Below are 15,225 nucleotides of genomic sequence, written 5' to 3'. Positions count from 1 at the left end.
ATTACAAAAAAAAGAGGAATATACATTCAAAATGGAATCACCATTCACTAATTTAGGAGTATGACCAAGGTTTTAAAAAGCGGCCGCAACCATTACGTAACGCCGTTACGTAACGGTTTTGGCGGTTACCGCCACCCGTTACGGCCGCTTTTGCAGTGTGATTGAGATTCACAGGTGTGTCGGCCGTAGTAGCGGTCGTAACGGTGCCGTAACGGCCTATTACGTAACGGTTCCAAACTGTTTCTTTCGAAAAAACACATAAAAAAAAGCTGAAAATAGGGGAAGAGGGATAGTGAGAAGAGGGAAGATAAAGAGAGAAAATAGAGGAGCAAGAGATAGAGAGAGAGAGAGAGAGAGAAGAGGGAAGATGAAGAACATGTCATTGATTTGTTGAAACTATAAGACCTATGCTATTCTATTCAGCTGCTTTCACTAAACCATTTTGTTTGTGTGTGTGTATCTATATATTGTTTGAAAATAATAATAATAATAATAATAAGTGTGGTCATTATCTATTTGGCTTGGTTAAAATATGTATATATATATAAATATTTAGGCTCTTATTTATTCTCTTATTTTTGTCATTATTTATCTTATATATAATAGTTAGTGATTGATTTTTTGTAAAATATAAAGTCATTAATTATTAAAATAAAATGTAAAAAACTCAGTTTATAGTGATTTAAAAATATGAAATATATTGGATCATATTTAAAAATTTATAAAAATTTGATCAATATCTATTTTTAACCCAATAAATATGATCATGGAAAAAAAATATGCGTATCGTTAAGTTTTTTTCAAATTGTGCGAAAAATAAAAAAATTCACGGTTCCGATTACCGCAACTGTTACACTACGGCCTTTACACCCCGCAACCGCAACCGAGTCACCGCCACCGTTACGGCGACCGCGACCGCAACCGCTTTTCAGAGCCTTGAGTATGACCGTTCCATTGGGAGGACAAGGAATAATCATTCCTTTCCTACCCAAAATCATTCTAGCAAACTAGACTCTACCTTGGTGGTTGTGTTTGTCCTTTTATTTTCTTCTGTCCCTGATCGGGTAATCTGTTATACTATGCATATTCATACTTGTCCACATGATTGTGCACAATCTTGCAGGAGGGGTGGCACACTTTCACTTTGGGACATAATTAATTACTTTTAAGATCTTAAATTACTTTTTACACAGTACTATGTTCTTTGGAATGTCTATTAAAACTCTTCCATTAGTCATTAGATTTAATTTTTCTAGTTTGTGTTGAGTTGCTTGTCTCTGATGTGCAGTACCTGACTATTATACAAAGGTGGCAGAATCAAAGTTCCCGGTAGGATTTTCTTTTTCAAACCTAATGTTATAATAATATTCCATCATGTTTCTTTTTGGTTACCTTTTATAATGTTGGCATGTACTAAGGCCTCGTTTGGCAAGTGTCCTTTTTGGCCAAAAAGCCAAAAAGTTACTAAAAAAGCCTGTTTCCAAACGAGGCCTAAGAAATTGTTCTGATGTACGCTTTCAACTCTTGGTGTGCAGATTAGGGTAGATGAGTTTTTTAATTTTTTTTATTCGGATGATGCTGTTGATTTCCTTGAATCATATCATGAAAAATGTGGAGATAAAGGTACCTCGGTCTGAATTTTTATGAAAGAGCCATTTTATTTTGTTTCAATATTTTGTAAATCTTGATGATAGATGGAGGTCATCATTCTATAATTGCACCCTCTTGCTTTGCAGAATTTAGGTGCAGCTCATGGTATCCTCATGAAAAATTTGGGCATGCTCGTGATGTGTCGTTTCAACACCCAATTAAAATTTATTTTGGTATTCATGTGTTTTCAAATTGGCAAGAAATTGTAACTGGTTTATATTTTCCGCAACAGATATTATGCTATTTTGTCTCTTAGTGTTGTTTTTTTCAACTTTTTGTTAGGTGCAAAATACGGCAGCTGTCAGGAGGTTCAGAAATTTCGAGTTTATAGGAACAGGTATATAATTTTGGGGTTTATTTGCAAAATGGAAATCTAGTGCTAATATGGAGTGTCTGAGCTGTTTTTTATTTTTATTTTTTATAGTGAGTAGTTATGTATTATTTATCAGTTAGGCACACAATAAACACCTTGACCTAATTATTTACTATTTTTGCTACTACAATATCCCAAGGTTAGTTCAATCCAGTGTTTGGTGTGAACATTTTACCGTTGGGAGTGCTTCTAAATACACCTCCAAATTTTCTCTCTATGAAGAAACACGAGCATGGGCACACAACATGATAATTTAAAAAAAAAAAAAAAAGGATACGGAACACTGCTGCGATATGACAGGGGGATATATGAACACAAAGTCAAGACCCTACCCTTCTGTCCTGGGATACAACGGGGATGTATGAACCCTAGTCCAGTCCCGACCCTTCTTTCCTAGAAGTGCAGGGTTGTGCTAACTGAAGGCGGCAATTATTATACAAATTACTAATAGATCAGATGAAGTGTCAAACATATATCTTCATATGCTAATCTATATCTATAAACAGCAAAAAATAAGGAAAAACTAACACTAATTCAATATAAAAGACCACTCAATCTATAATTTAATGTCATTTAAGATACAAAATACTATTTCATCAATCATAAATCATTACATCACAAATGTGAAAAGCATTCAAGTTCAGTAATTAATAGATCACCCATAAAAATTGAGTAAAATCCTATTATTTTGTTTAATAACTTAAGAAGAAATAATTTTTTTGTTAACTTTAACCGTAAGTTTACTAAAAAATTCCACATAATCAAACATAATGTAAGTAGATAATAGGAAGGCTAGCAAGATGAGAGGAGCAACCCAAAAAAGTGGGGCTAAAGTTTCATCTTCAAATTATGTTTGAGGTGTTTTCCTCGTGTATTCTCAAGGAAGAAAATGATTCAAGTGGTGAATTAAAAAGCAAGAGCGAAGCAAGTTGTTTTACCAAAGAAGATGGTTCAAAGGGCTTTGTTGAGGTGGAAAGTAGTTGTGCCTCTCTAAATGGAATGACGGGAAAATTGGAAGGCACACTTCCTCCCATGAAGGAAAACCAAAAGAAGCTTAAGGAAAAGATTAGCAACTTCAAACTTACTAGAACAAGGTGACGGGGACTCATAAAATATTTTGATTCCGTTTGGTTTACTTTTCAAATCACAATTTGACAACCCAAAACCCAAAAACCTATTTGGTTTTGGGTTTTCAAACCTATATTCAACTCAACCATTTGAAAACTCTTTTCAAAACTCATAACTAAATAAATTTTAAATTTTCAAAACTCATAACCAAACAAGTTTTAAATTTTCAACTCTTTTCAAAACTCATAACTAAACAAGTTTTAAATTTGGCTTTGTTTGGTCTGTGTTTTGAGATATTATTTCAAAAAAAATTTTTGGAGGGAGTTTAGAAAATTTAAAAATTTGTTTGATTGTTTGAAAATAGTTTTTGGAGTTTGGAATGATTTGATATATATATATATATATATATTTTGTAGTTGAATAGATGGGTGTGAGAGAAAAAGTAAGAAAAAAATAATTGATTGATGCGTAGTAAAAAGAAAAGTGATTTTAAATTTTTTTTCTAAATTTTTTTCCAAATATTGGGCAAATAATTTGTTATGTTTTAGATATACATGGACGATCCAAAAAATATACGTAAATAGTAAACAAATGAAAAATAAATGTCATAAATATGAAACGTTTTAAATGTATGTAAATTGAGTGGATATAAATCAGAAAAAGCAGTTTTAAAATTTTAAAAACATTGTTAGGAACTAATATATATATATATATATGAAACTCTGCCCTATAGATTATATTAGATCTATTTACAAAATACATTTAGATTACATATTTAAAAGAAGTAAACAAAATAAAAATAAAAATATATGATAATAAAAAATAAAAAGAAAAATAACTATAAAAGTTTTGACTACGTATGTAAAAGAAGTAATCAAAATTGACTATAATATTGTAAAAAATTTTGACTACAAGATCAAAAAAAAAATATATATATATATACAAGACTCGAAAAAACTCTATTAAAAACTAATTTTGAAAACTCTTAACCAAACAAGTTTTCAATTTGCAAATTCTAAAAACTACTTTAAAAGATGTGCAGTTCAAAAACTAGTTTCAAAACTCATAACCAAGAAAGTTTTAAATTTTCAAAACTCTTTTCAAAAACTTATCTTTCAAAATGAATTTCAAAACTAAACCAAGCGGATTGTTTTTTGTCTTTCGTTATGTTGCTTTGTGTTATCCATTCTTCTCGGGTTGTAGGACGATGTCTTGTTCAGTTGGCCTATCCTCTTGGGCATGTGGGTGATTATGTAGGCTTAGGTATGTTCTTTAATTGCTTTGTTTTGTGAGGTAGTGGGTCTCTTAGCTATGCCAATGTTTGCCCTTTGGGACATGTGTCATAAGCTTTCTTGTATTTCTTTTTTTCTTTTCAGTAAACACCCCCCCCCCCCGGGGGAAAAAAAAAAAAAAAGAAGAAAAAAAAAGAGAAGAAAGAAGATGAGAGGAGTGACCAAGTTTTCAAGGAGATATGCTCTTTGCCTCTCTCAAATGAATATTAGAGCACATATGATAGACATTGAAGATTGAACACATTAGGGGAAAATTTTTGTTTTTGTTTTGTCTCCCCCCCCACCAATTTCTACCCCTTTTTGTTCTTAAATGCTATACCTTCACTACCCCAAGCCACATGTCTAAAATTATGATAAAACCTTAAATGTGTATTGTTATTAAAAAACTTGACATGCTATGTGGTGTGTTTTCCACATGTTCTAGCGTGCTAGAGGTGTGTCTGACGTTCGCACAGATACAATGACTAAAATGGAGTGTATACTTCATGAACACCAACTTTTTCTTTTGCTCCTTCCAAAGATTTAAAAAAATAATTTTCTTTCCACACCCACTCATTTTATACAATCCAACACATCAACCATTCTTTCCACCCATTCTCCCGTCGTCGGTTAGTTCATTGCCAAATGACAACCTCCAATGACCGTCCATTCCAGGTCGGTCCATTGTTCCATTGTTGGCCATTCTTTGCGTGTGTGTTTTAGTTCTAGTTTTTTAATTTTTTATAGGATTTACAATTATTAGTTTGTTGTAATTATAGTTTTGTAACTATCGATCTTATTGTTTTTATTTATTTATTTTTGTGTATGTTGTTTAGTGTTTACAATAGTTTTGGAGTAATTTGGTATGCATCGGAGAGTTATTTGAGAATGGTTTGATGTACATCTGTGTGATTTGAAAAGAGAGAGAGGAAGCTCAATTTAGCCGCATTTGTCCAAACATATGAAATTTGTTTGGGCCTGGTTGGGCAAATAAGCTCGAAATCAGAAAAAGTCTTCAAATCATCAATTATGTTGAAAAATATACATGTTTTCATTTCTAGAACGCTCTCATCACTCAAATAAATGTGAATAATACAACAATGACTATAATTTATAAGATTGATTGTGATTTTTGAGTGAAAACGAGGAAGAGTGGGGAGTTGGGGAAAGAGTTGGGTTTAGGATAGTTGGTATATGTTGGGTAGGTGTAATTTGTTGTTGTTATTGTTGTTATTTGTCTTGGGGGTAGAATTGTATTTTCCTTAGCTACTCCAAAGATAGCTTTATTCGCTAGGTCAGTGGCAATCGAGGCCAATTTGACCATTGATTTTTTGAGGGAGAGGAATAAATTTATGCTCGTTTGGTGCTGCAGTGAATCATGTGTATATATATATGAAGGCCGAGAAAAGAATGGTTGAAGAGGAAACAAAGCTGTGGCTTCATTTGAGGTCGGGTTTAATTAATAAACCGTAAAGGCTAGGCTTGAAATTGTGAAGACCTTTATAATTTTGCAAGTCCATTGTAGCGAAAGCTCTCTTTCTCTAGCCTATCACTGTCAATTTAGATTGTATATTTACATATTGGATTTTTATATGTTTATGTCGATCTTACTTGGAAAATGATCGTGGTAGTTCGTAAAATGGGAATGGGAAATGCTTGAGAATGGGATATGATAAGGGTTAGTTTAAATAGAGCACAGTAGTTAATGTATTAAGTGATAATGCTAAATGTCGAGTGTAATTTTTTATTAACAACTGGACACTCAATGGAACACAATATATTAAAATGCATTTGTAGTTATTTTTTTTAGTTCTCTAATTTCAAACTAGTCATATAGAACCAGCTTTGGATGCATTACAGTCAGCTTTTTGTAGATGTGTTCCCTTCAAAATTTGAGGCTTTCTTGATTTAAATTAATTGCATTTGATGGTTTTTCCTCAAGGAGGAAAGAATTAAGGAGTAGGAAAAAATGTTTGGATCTCTTTGGTTTGCTAAATTTAGTTTTTCAGGATGCATGTTCCAAAACATAAATTTCTTGGGTTGTTTTTTTGCTGGTAACTATGGTTTAGATTTAAATGACACCAATGGTAGGTGTACAAAAAATAAACTTGTAAATAAGTAATTTTTGTATAAACAGAATTTAAAATTTATTGGACATATTGAATTGTGTTTATGAGAAGATTCATGTGGAAATCAAAATTTATGTGATTGTAGAGTTAATACATGATGTTGTATTGTTATTTGGTGAAGTTGTGCAATCCATAGAATAATTTGATAGTTCTGGTAGTTGCGACTATTATGCAAAGTCTGCTCCAACTTGCGTCTCTGTCACTGCTACTTCAACTGTGACGGTAGCCGCTACTGTTAATGTACCATTCATGTTTAGACTGGGTCTGGTAATGTACCATTCATGTTTATTTGTTCCCCAATTGTCCGTAGTTTATGTGTCTCTAGTTTTTCGTGGTGATCACCAAGCCCACTGATTCCTTCAATGCGTTAATCGTCTTTGTTCTGTGTAATGTTGTGTGTCAGTCCATGATTGTATAGTACATTCTTATTTGGTTACTCTAATCATTGGGCATGCAACAGTTGGTTTTTGACACTTTGGTTTTTGATTTATGCCAGTCATTTGGTTATTGAAACCTCCCAAGAAGTCCGTGATGTACCTTATGGAGATTACTTCCATGTTGAGGTATGAGATATACTTTACCTAATTGATTTACATGCTATGTATTAAATTTTAATATCACTGCTGATGTTGTGCTGTGGTAACCATCTCGATATTTCTTGTAAATTTTGTATATATTTAGTAGTAGTTAAGATGGCATATTAATTGTTGGCACTCTGCATTAGGATTTTGTTTTTGTTTATGAGCTGTATGGATTAGTACGCCTTTTCAATGGCAGGGAGCTGTACTTTGGCTTTGTATATCAAGGTGCTAAACACACAAATCCAAGAGGAACCGTAGAAACTTAAAACTGTTTAAGTGATGAAAGAGTTCAAAGAAAAGCAACAGACAACAGACAGACCCTTCTGAAGATGTTATTGTTTTCCTTATTGGACTTTTAGTGGGCCGTTGCCTTTGTAGATTGTACAGAACTAATGAAATTTCTCATGCAGTTAACATATTTTTTGTTTCTCTTTTTCCCGTCGATTGCTCAGGGGCTCTGGGATGTTGAGAGAGATGGTGACGAATCAAAAGAAGGCTGCATTGTGAGAGTATATGTGAATGTCGTATTTTCCAAGAAAACTATGTGGAAAGGTGTGCCTAAATTGACAAACAAATGTGTTTAGGCTATGCATTCATGTTATGATTTTAGTTCCTTGCAGATAGTAGTTTGGACTAAGTTGTTGGGTAAGCACAACTTAATGTCACTTTTTTCTGATCTCAGTTTGGAAATATGTCTCAAATGTTTTGGATATATCTAGGTGGTGTTGACAGTGTCATGATTCCACATCTATTTCGAATTTGTCTAGAACTAACATTTTTATATTTAGCAGCTACTTGTTGTGGGGATAAATAGCACCATTCATATATTGTTTGTTAAATTAGAAATAGTACTGAAAAGAATATGCACTTTATAGTCTGTAAAAAAATAATGACAATGCAAAATGAAATAAATTGCAGTTTGAGTCCTTGCGTATTATAGATATGTAGGAAACCAGTTATTTACAAAAATATAGTTTTAATGCAAATGGTTAGTTGGATTTGAGTTCACAAGCCTAATTTGGCAGTCTCTTAACTAGTTGATATCTTCATGAGTTAAGGTTAGTGGTTGATACAAAGGTTAACTCTACTAACTGATATATATTAGACTAGGATTCTATTGAACATCTGCCAAGGGTGCAGCAAAAGTGATTTTCTGGTCCTGTGGTTGCAATAGGACTTTCTGCAATTGTGAAGCTTTGTTAGACTTGTTAGATTTACTGAGATGTTGAACATGTTGATAGACAAAAGATTCCGCCTAAGCAAATGAATCAATAAAAAAGGTTAATATCTAGTGATTAATATTTTTTCATGTGGGGTAAATTAAGGCATGTTGTGACCCTTGTGTTTTATTCATTGCTGCACTGTACATCTTGTTGATATATGCTTGGATGCAGGCCAAAATAACTTACTATGAGTATGCTTGACTGTGGCTTTTTCCTCTGTATGCTGTTCTTTTGGCTTGAAATGCTGATTAAAATTCCTTATAAGCATTATCTTGAGTTTTGGTTTGATGAATGCCCGGTTGGTGAACGTTTTTGCAGGGAAGATAGTGCAGACTACTGTTGAAGAGGCTCGAGATGCTTATGTGGTTTGGATGAAACATGTACTTCTTGCTTCCCATTTCTTGCATGTTCATTGAATTTGCTCTCTATCAAGAGTTTTACTTTCTATTATGGATTGATATATTAGCTTTTTATTCAGGCACATGTACTGTTGAAGCAAAAGAACCTTGAGAAAGAAGAAGGTAGGTTTGTTAAAGTGGCAATTTTTTAATAACTAGTTACTGCTCTATATTTTTCATGCTTTAGGTGATACTGATAATAGGAGTGCTTCTCCTATTGTTTTTTTTTTTTTGGTCCTACAGCTGTCCTCATTATGAATGGTCAAATTCATGAAGAAAGGCAAGAAAAAACCGGGGAACTTTTGGAAGGGTCACAAGGAGCAAGCGACTCAAGGATGTCACAGATGTTGCCAGATTCTGAGGATGTTAACCAACTAGTTGGTGATCGCTTGCATGGGATGTCGAATGGTGTTACTTCCCTTGCATCTTTATTTAGAGAATCCATGGTGAAATTCTATTTGTCTTTGAAATCTCAAAGCCAAGTTCCACTGGTTGTAGTGATTACCCTTGTTATGATTCTTCTACTGATGCAGGTAAATACTTCTTAACTTTCATGAGTATCTTTCCAATTTACATTGAGGGTAATTGGGTTAAGTAATTCTTTCATTTGAATTAGGAATTTGGTTCATTTAGCTTATGACGATAGTTGTTCTTATTATTATGGTTGAGGGGTGATCCATTTTTGGATTTCTTGTTAGAGACAATCCAAGATGTTTTACTGCTGAAGTGTTTATATAGTCTTAATTTATTCATTTGCGCCATTGTTGTTGTTCCATGGTAGTTATTTAAACCATCTTGCTAAATGATAGGGTATGTTTTCTGTTTTATCTCGACCATTACCTGCAAATTTGTTTATGGTTTTGAATTTTGATTTTTCGTACAATGATGCAGGACTTAAATGGCATAGAGTAGTATGTTGATTTGTCATAGAATTCAATTTTAAAAATTTCTGTTGTTTAGTATTATGTTAAAAATTCAAGCGATTTACATATCAATATCAATTCAAAATTCAATTCTTCTTGTTTTTGAATTAATTTTGATGTGTTGGTTATATATTAATGTTATGATATCAGTCTAGAAAGGAATTATCTTTGAAAGTTTTAGTATTCCTTTAATGCTATTATAAATTGATGGGCATGACTGGATCATATCTGCAATGTGTGCAAGAAAGTTCATCTTGCCCCCATAAGATAATATTTATTGGAAATTATTTTATCCTTGCTATTTGGAAATATACCTTGTTTAGACAGTGAAATATATTGAGGATGTCTTAGGAGCGCACATGATGTAAATAGTCTTTTGATATTTTAATAATAAGTATTGCCATAATGCTAGAATAAGTTGTTGAACGTGACTGGAAATCCGTGGTGTGTGCAAGAAAGTCCATCTTGCCTCTTAGTTAATATTGATTGGAATTTAGTTTGTCCTTGCTGTTTGAAAATATACCTGGTTTAGTTTGTGGGTGAAGTATATTGAGGGTGTCTTAAATATGTGCACACATGAAGAGAGTGTAACCCTTATATGTAGGGTAAAAATGAGCCGGGCCAAACCAATTAGTGGGTTCCTCATTAGTTTCAATGAATTCCTACTTCATTTGATCTTGGCTTGAGTTGGATTAGTTGGATTCTATCTAGTCCCAGAGCGCTTCTTAGCTTGTTAAGCTGAGTTCATGTTGAACTGAACAAATTAATGAGCTTCAAACATGAGAATTACAAAAATAGTTAGAGAATATCTTAATATTTTTTTAACCTTTTTCCGCTGTTGGCTATTGTACGGCAGCTGCCATGTTGCACATGTAGGACAAATTTGCCTGGTGAGACTAGTTTTTTTCTTGTTATGTGCTCCATTCTGTTGTTGAGCTGGTTACCAGGATTTAATTTTCCCATCTATCCATATCCATTTTCCTTGTTCAATATTATCAATGACCATTTATAATTACTATTACTATATTATTACTATTTCAATTTTTGCTCATGTTTATTTAACTGTTTTTCATAACATTATTTATAGAAGGAAAAAAACTAACTATTGTTACTTCTCCATATTGCTTAAACTTTTTCTTATGCTCAAACTTAGGACTTGTTTTTGGTTTCTTCATTTGCTGCAGCTAAGCATAGTCATGCTGCTAAGTAGACCTCAACAAGTCCAATTGATTCCTCAACCCGATTACATGAGTACCACGTGCAGTTTAAGCGAACGAATGCCTGGAACGATGGCCTGGGTGGAGAAGCGGATTGACCATCTCAAGGACGAAATGCATGTGATTGAGACCTTGCTAGAAAAGATGCGGCACGAGCACACATTCTTGAAAGCACAACTGGAAGATCTAGAGTACTTTAGAAGGCAGCAAAGATGATAGGTAAACTGTACATATGCCCATTCTTCATTGTGCCGGTAAATGTTCATTTGATTTTCATTTTTTTTTTATTATTTTAAATTCAATTTGTAAATCTGAAAAATACATTTCAATCTGGAAGATGAGAAAATTGATGTTGAGTTTGTGCTAATCACAATTTGTGTACAACTTTGCTGGCCTGGCCTTGCATTTTAGAACTTGGCATTTGTGCTTGTGAGATTATGCTTGTGGACTCAGGACAACCTTGTTACTTGTATTGTGTTTGTTTCTATAATATATATACACATTCTAAGGTCTTGTTTGGTATTGCATTATGGAATTTTCAATACACTTTTTGGGTATTGTTTAACGCTTGTTTGGTAACATTTGTATTTACAGTTATGTTTATATATGCAATAATTTAAAAAATTGTAAACAAAAACTTGTTTGATATCCTTTTTGGTTTTTAAAAATTTGTAAACAATTTATAAATTTTATTAAATTTTTGTAATCACAAAAAATTAGGTTTCACTTGTTTAAAATTCTTTTGTTTATTTCTCCACCCACCACTTATCACCACCACCTCCGGTCCACCTTTGTCGATGACCTCTTTTGGAAATCACTAGTGATGGTCACTTTTTGCCACTACCTCTCGATGGAAGTCATTTTCAATTACTACCAACCACCACTGACAATCATGTTTGCTTACCATGTCTTGTTAGAAATCACCACCATATTTCACAGTTGCCAACTATCTCCGATTTGCACCTCCAACCTTCGATAATCAAGGTGACATGTGAATAAAATATAATTATATTTCACTCATCATTTTCTTTTTTTGTTTACTTTTTCAAATTCTTATCTAAACTTATGATTCAAATATAACAATTAAGGTTTTCTAATGTATCTAAAAAAAAAATATAGCAATTGAGAACTAGAGAGAGAGAGAGACAAAGTGTTAGAATAAGTTATTGAGCTAAAATAAAGATTGTACTTTTTGTTCCTTTTTACTAGCAAAAATGACTGGTAAAATTGAGTTACTCTTTGAAGATGTTAATAAGTTACTTTGAAAAAGTCAAAGGTTTAATTAGAAAGGGTGATCTCATCCTAAGGAGTCGAGATTTCAGAGGTCATCCTTATATGATATTATATAGCAGGATTACTCAACTATGTAGTAGTAAGTTGCGGGACTCATAAATAGGCGGATATTCAAACCTAAACTCTTGATACTGGGTACAATTTGCCCAGGTTTGAAAGTAGGGGTGTAATTTTGGTCTGGCCCGAGCCCAGATCATATTGGGCCTTGCAAGCTCCCGCAAAAAAATCGGGCCGGGCCGAGCCACGGGCCAGAAAACTAAGCCCAGGCCCAAGGGGTATTCGGGCTTGGACGGGCCAGTGGGCCAGACCCCTGGGCTTGGGCCTAGGCTCGGGCTTTGAGCGGGCTTAACCCATTTTTAATTTTTTTTTTAATTTTTTCCATTAAAATTTTATTATTTTTCATTAAAAATAACACTAGGTATCGGGTGGGTCGGGCCTTGGGTTGGGCTTTTGGGCGGGCTTTGAGTGGGCCAATGGGTCGGGCCGGGCTTCAAAATGATGGTCCAAGCCATCGGACTGGGCTCGGGCTCGGATCTAAACGGGCCGGTCCACCTCGGGCTGCAGGCAGACTTCGGGCCGCCCGCAGGCCACGGGCCAAGATTACACCCCTATTTGAAAGGTATGTCTTATCAACCATATATAATATTGCCTGCGGTTAATGTCAGAGAGTGAAACTTGAGACCTCAATATTTATATTTCAAGGGCTTACTAAGTTGCCACAAGTTTCACTTTGGATAAGTCGTTTTGCATGTTTCACCATTTTTTTGACCTTATAGTTAAGGTGTTTACGCTTTTGATCAAATCAAAGGGACTCTTGTAATGCAACCTCACTGAAATTCCTGACATTTCATTTCATTGGCATTGCTCAAGGAAAAGTGCTTCTGCTTCCAGATTTTAAAAGGCTGCATCTGTTTTGCGCCCAAAATGCCAAAAATAAATGAGCAATTTTGTTCGCACAATATAAAAAATTTCAATACACATCATTTGTGTCCAAATACAAATAAATTCTTTAAATACATATTTTGTTTAGGTGTCGTTTGGTTTTGGCTTTTTTAATTGATTTTTTGATTTTTTTGACTTTTTTAACCTGAGACTTTTTTAGTCGTTTGGTATTCTTGTTTGGTTTTTTTGACTTTTTGGCTTTAGAATGACAAAATTGCCCTTAGTATAGAATGATGCTTTTTTGACTTTTTGTTTGTATATGGGGTAGTTTGGTACTTTTGTAGTTTTTTTTGTCTTTTTGTGATTTTGTAACTTTTTTTTTATCTTTTGTGATTATATAACTCACAATGAAAACCACAATGAAAATCAAACGAAGGCTTAATATATATCTGAATAATTATTTTTTATTCGGAAGTTTATGTTAAAATATTTAACTTTTATTTTGAAATTTATGTCCGAATGACATAAATAGTATATGTATTGAGATTTTTTGTACGGTGTGAATAGAATTTTTCAAAATAAATTTGTTTATCCACTTGATAAATAGGTAAATATTAACCTGTTATGTAAATGGTTTTTTTATTCGAATTCACTGTTTTAAGTGAGCTCAGATTGGTGTATCACCGTGAAAGAGTCAATCACATAGGAAGGTGATATGAGTGAATAATACCAACAAGGGTTGGTTTAGTTGGTAAGGCTCGTTCCCTTCACGTATTTGGTTTAGGTTTGAGTCTCGCTGTCGGCAATCCTTTGTTGGAGGGCGATATTGCGTAACACTTTCCCTGACCCTGGAGTGGGGGTAGCCACCCCTCCTCCTAAACTTTTTTTGAATAAAAAAAAGAGAGATGATGAGTGAATAAAATTGGATTCTAAAATGTTTTCACTCTCTTGCCATGAATAAAGAGAGAGATGTGCGTCAGTCGGTTTAGTTAAATTTTGAGAAAATATATCAACTAAATTGCTCTTGGCAAATTGAGAATTTTCTAATATTTCATCGAATCATCCATCCTCAAAATTGGTGAATTAGTTGAATGTTTTGGCAATTTTAAACAACAATTTGAGCAAATTGGGTGGGTTTGAAATTTATAATGGTAAGAACATCATTGAACATATAACTATGATTTTTTTTTCTAGTTTTAAACAAAATTATATTTCAACAAAAAATCCAACAGGTGATCAAATATATTTAAAATTAATTTTCACAAATTAAGACACCAAACAATCAAATTAATGGTATGCTATTAGGTTTGGGGATTGATTGTATTAGGTTGAAGAAAAAATAATTTCATACATAAATATATAAATAAGTTTGATCAGTTTATAAGTGAGTAAATATAACAGCTGTGTTATTCCAAATATGAAATACACAAATGGAAGATAAAAATGTTCGTGTATCTATACATTATGTATGTAAAACTTTTTTTGCACTCAAAATTTTTCTTAATAAATTCTTAAATTACATATCAATGAATTTAATTGAAATAAATATAGCGAGAAAGGCCCTATATGGTTTTATATTAAAGTGCTACCGTTAGTTTTTCCATCTAAAGTAACGGAAAGTGTATTACACACCATTTTTTAGAGTGAGTTTTGTTTTTTAAAAAATTAGAATAAAATTAATACAACAAAAGGATAATTTTACCACCATTTTCATCAAATCTAAAATTAGATAAATATGTTAATTAAAATAAAATAAAATAAAATAAATTAAAATATAAAATATAATTAAGAATTAATTTAAAATATAATTAAATAAAATATAAAATAAACAATGATTAAGATGTGATCTAAAATATAATTAAATTAAAATTAGATTAACTGAATTATAATAAATAATTAAGAATTTAGAATTAATTGTGATATAAAATATAATTAAATTAAAAATATATTAAAAAATTAGTAATTATAATAAATATTTAGGATTAATTGTGATCTAAAATATAATTAAATAAAAATAAAAATTGAAGAATTACAATAAATAATTAAGAATTTATAATTAATTGTGATCTAATTGAATTAATACTAGACATTAAAAATTGAGAGATGCCTCTCTATAGTCCACTATGTGGATTGGAGTATTGTTGGGCATGTGGGGTCCACCACAGGTCTCGTTTCGATAATCCGAACCGTTTAATATGTAGAAATCGTTGAGTACTT

General features: G+C 32.7%; 1 protein-coding gene across 1 annotated transcript in view; it reads left to right on the top strand.

Moving 5' to 3' along the window:
* Window positions 1-11,346, top strand: part of VAD1 (GRAM domain family protein) — a 42,242-nt gene extending 30,896 nt beyond the window's left edge. Inside the window, exons 9-18 of the mRNA XM_028236836.2 lie at window positions 1,289-1,329; window positions 1,536-1,623; window positions 1,737-1,823; window positions 1,933-1,987; window positions 6,988-7,054; window positions 7,525-7,624; window positions 8,614-8,675; window positions 8,774-8,816; window positions 8,937-9,226; window positions 10,801-11,346. Of these exons, the coding sequence (XP_028092637.2) occupies window positions 1,289-1,329; window positions 1,536-1,623; window positions 1,737-1,823; window positions 1,933-1,987; window positions 6,988-7,054; window positions 7,525-7,624; window positions 8,614-8,675; window positions 8,774-8,816; window positions 8,937-9,226; window positions 10,801-11,049 (1,082 nt within the window). The 3' untranslated portion in view covers window positions 11,050-11,346. The remainder of the gene's footprint in view (window positions 1-1,288; window positions 1,330-1,535; window positions 1,624-1,736; window positions 1,824-1,932; window positions 1,988-6,987; window positions 7,055-7,524; window positions 7,625-8,613; window positions 8,676-8,773; window positions 8,817-8,936; window positions 9,227-10,800) is intronic.
* Window positions 11,347-15,225: the final 3,879 nt, after the last annotated feature.

Source organism: Camellia sinensis, chromosome 2 (assembly GCF_055761805.1).
Source record: "Camellia sinensis isolate YWXY chromosome 2, ASM5576180v1, whole genome shotgun sequence".
NCBI lineage: Eukaryota > Viridiplantae > Streptophyta > Magnoliopsida > Ericales > Theaceae > Camellia > Camellia sinensis.
This window is presented reverse-complemented; position numbering and strand designations above follow the sequence as displayed.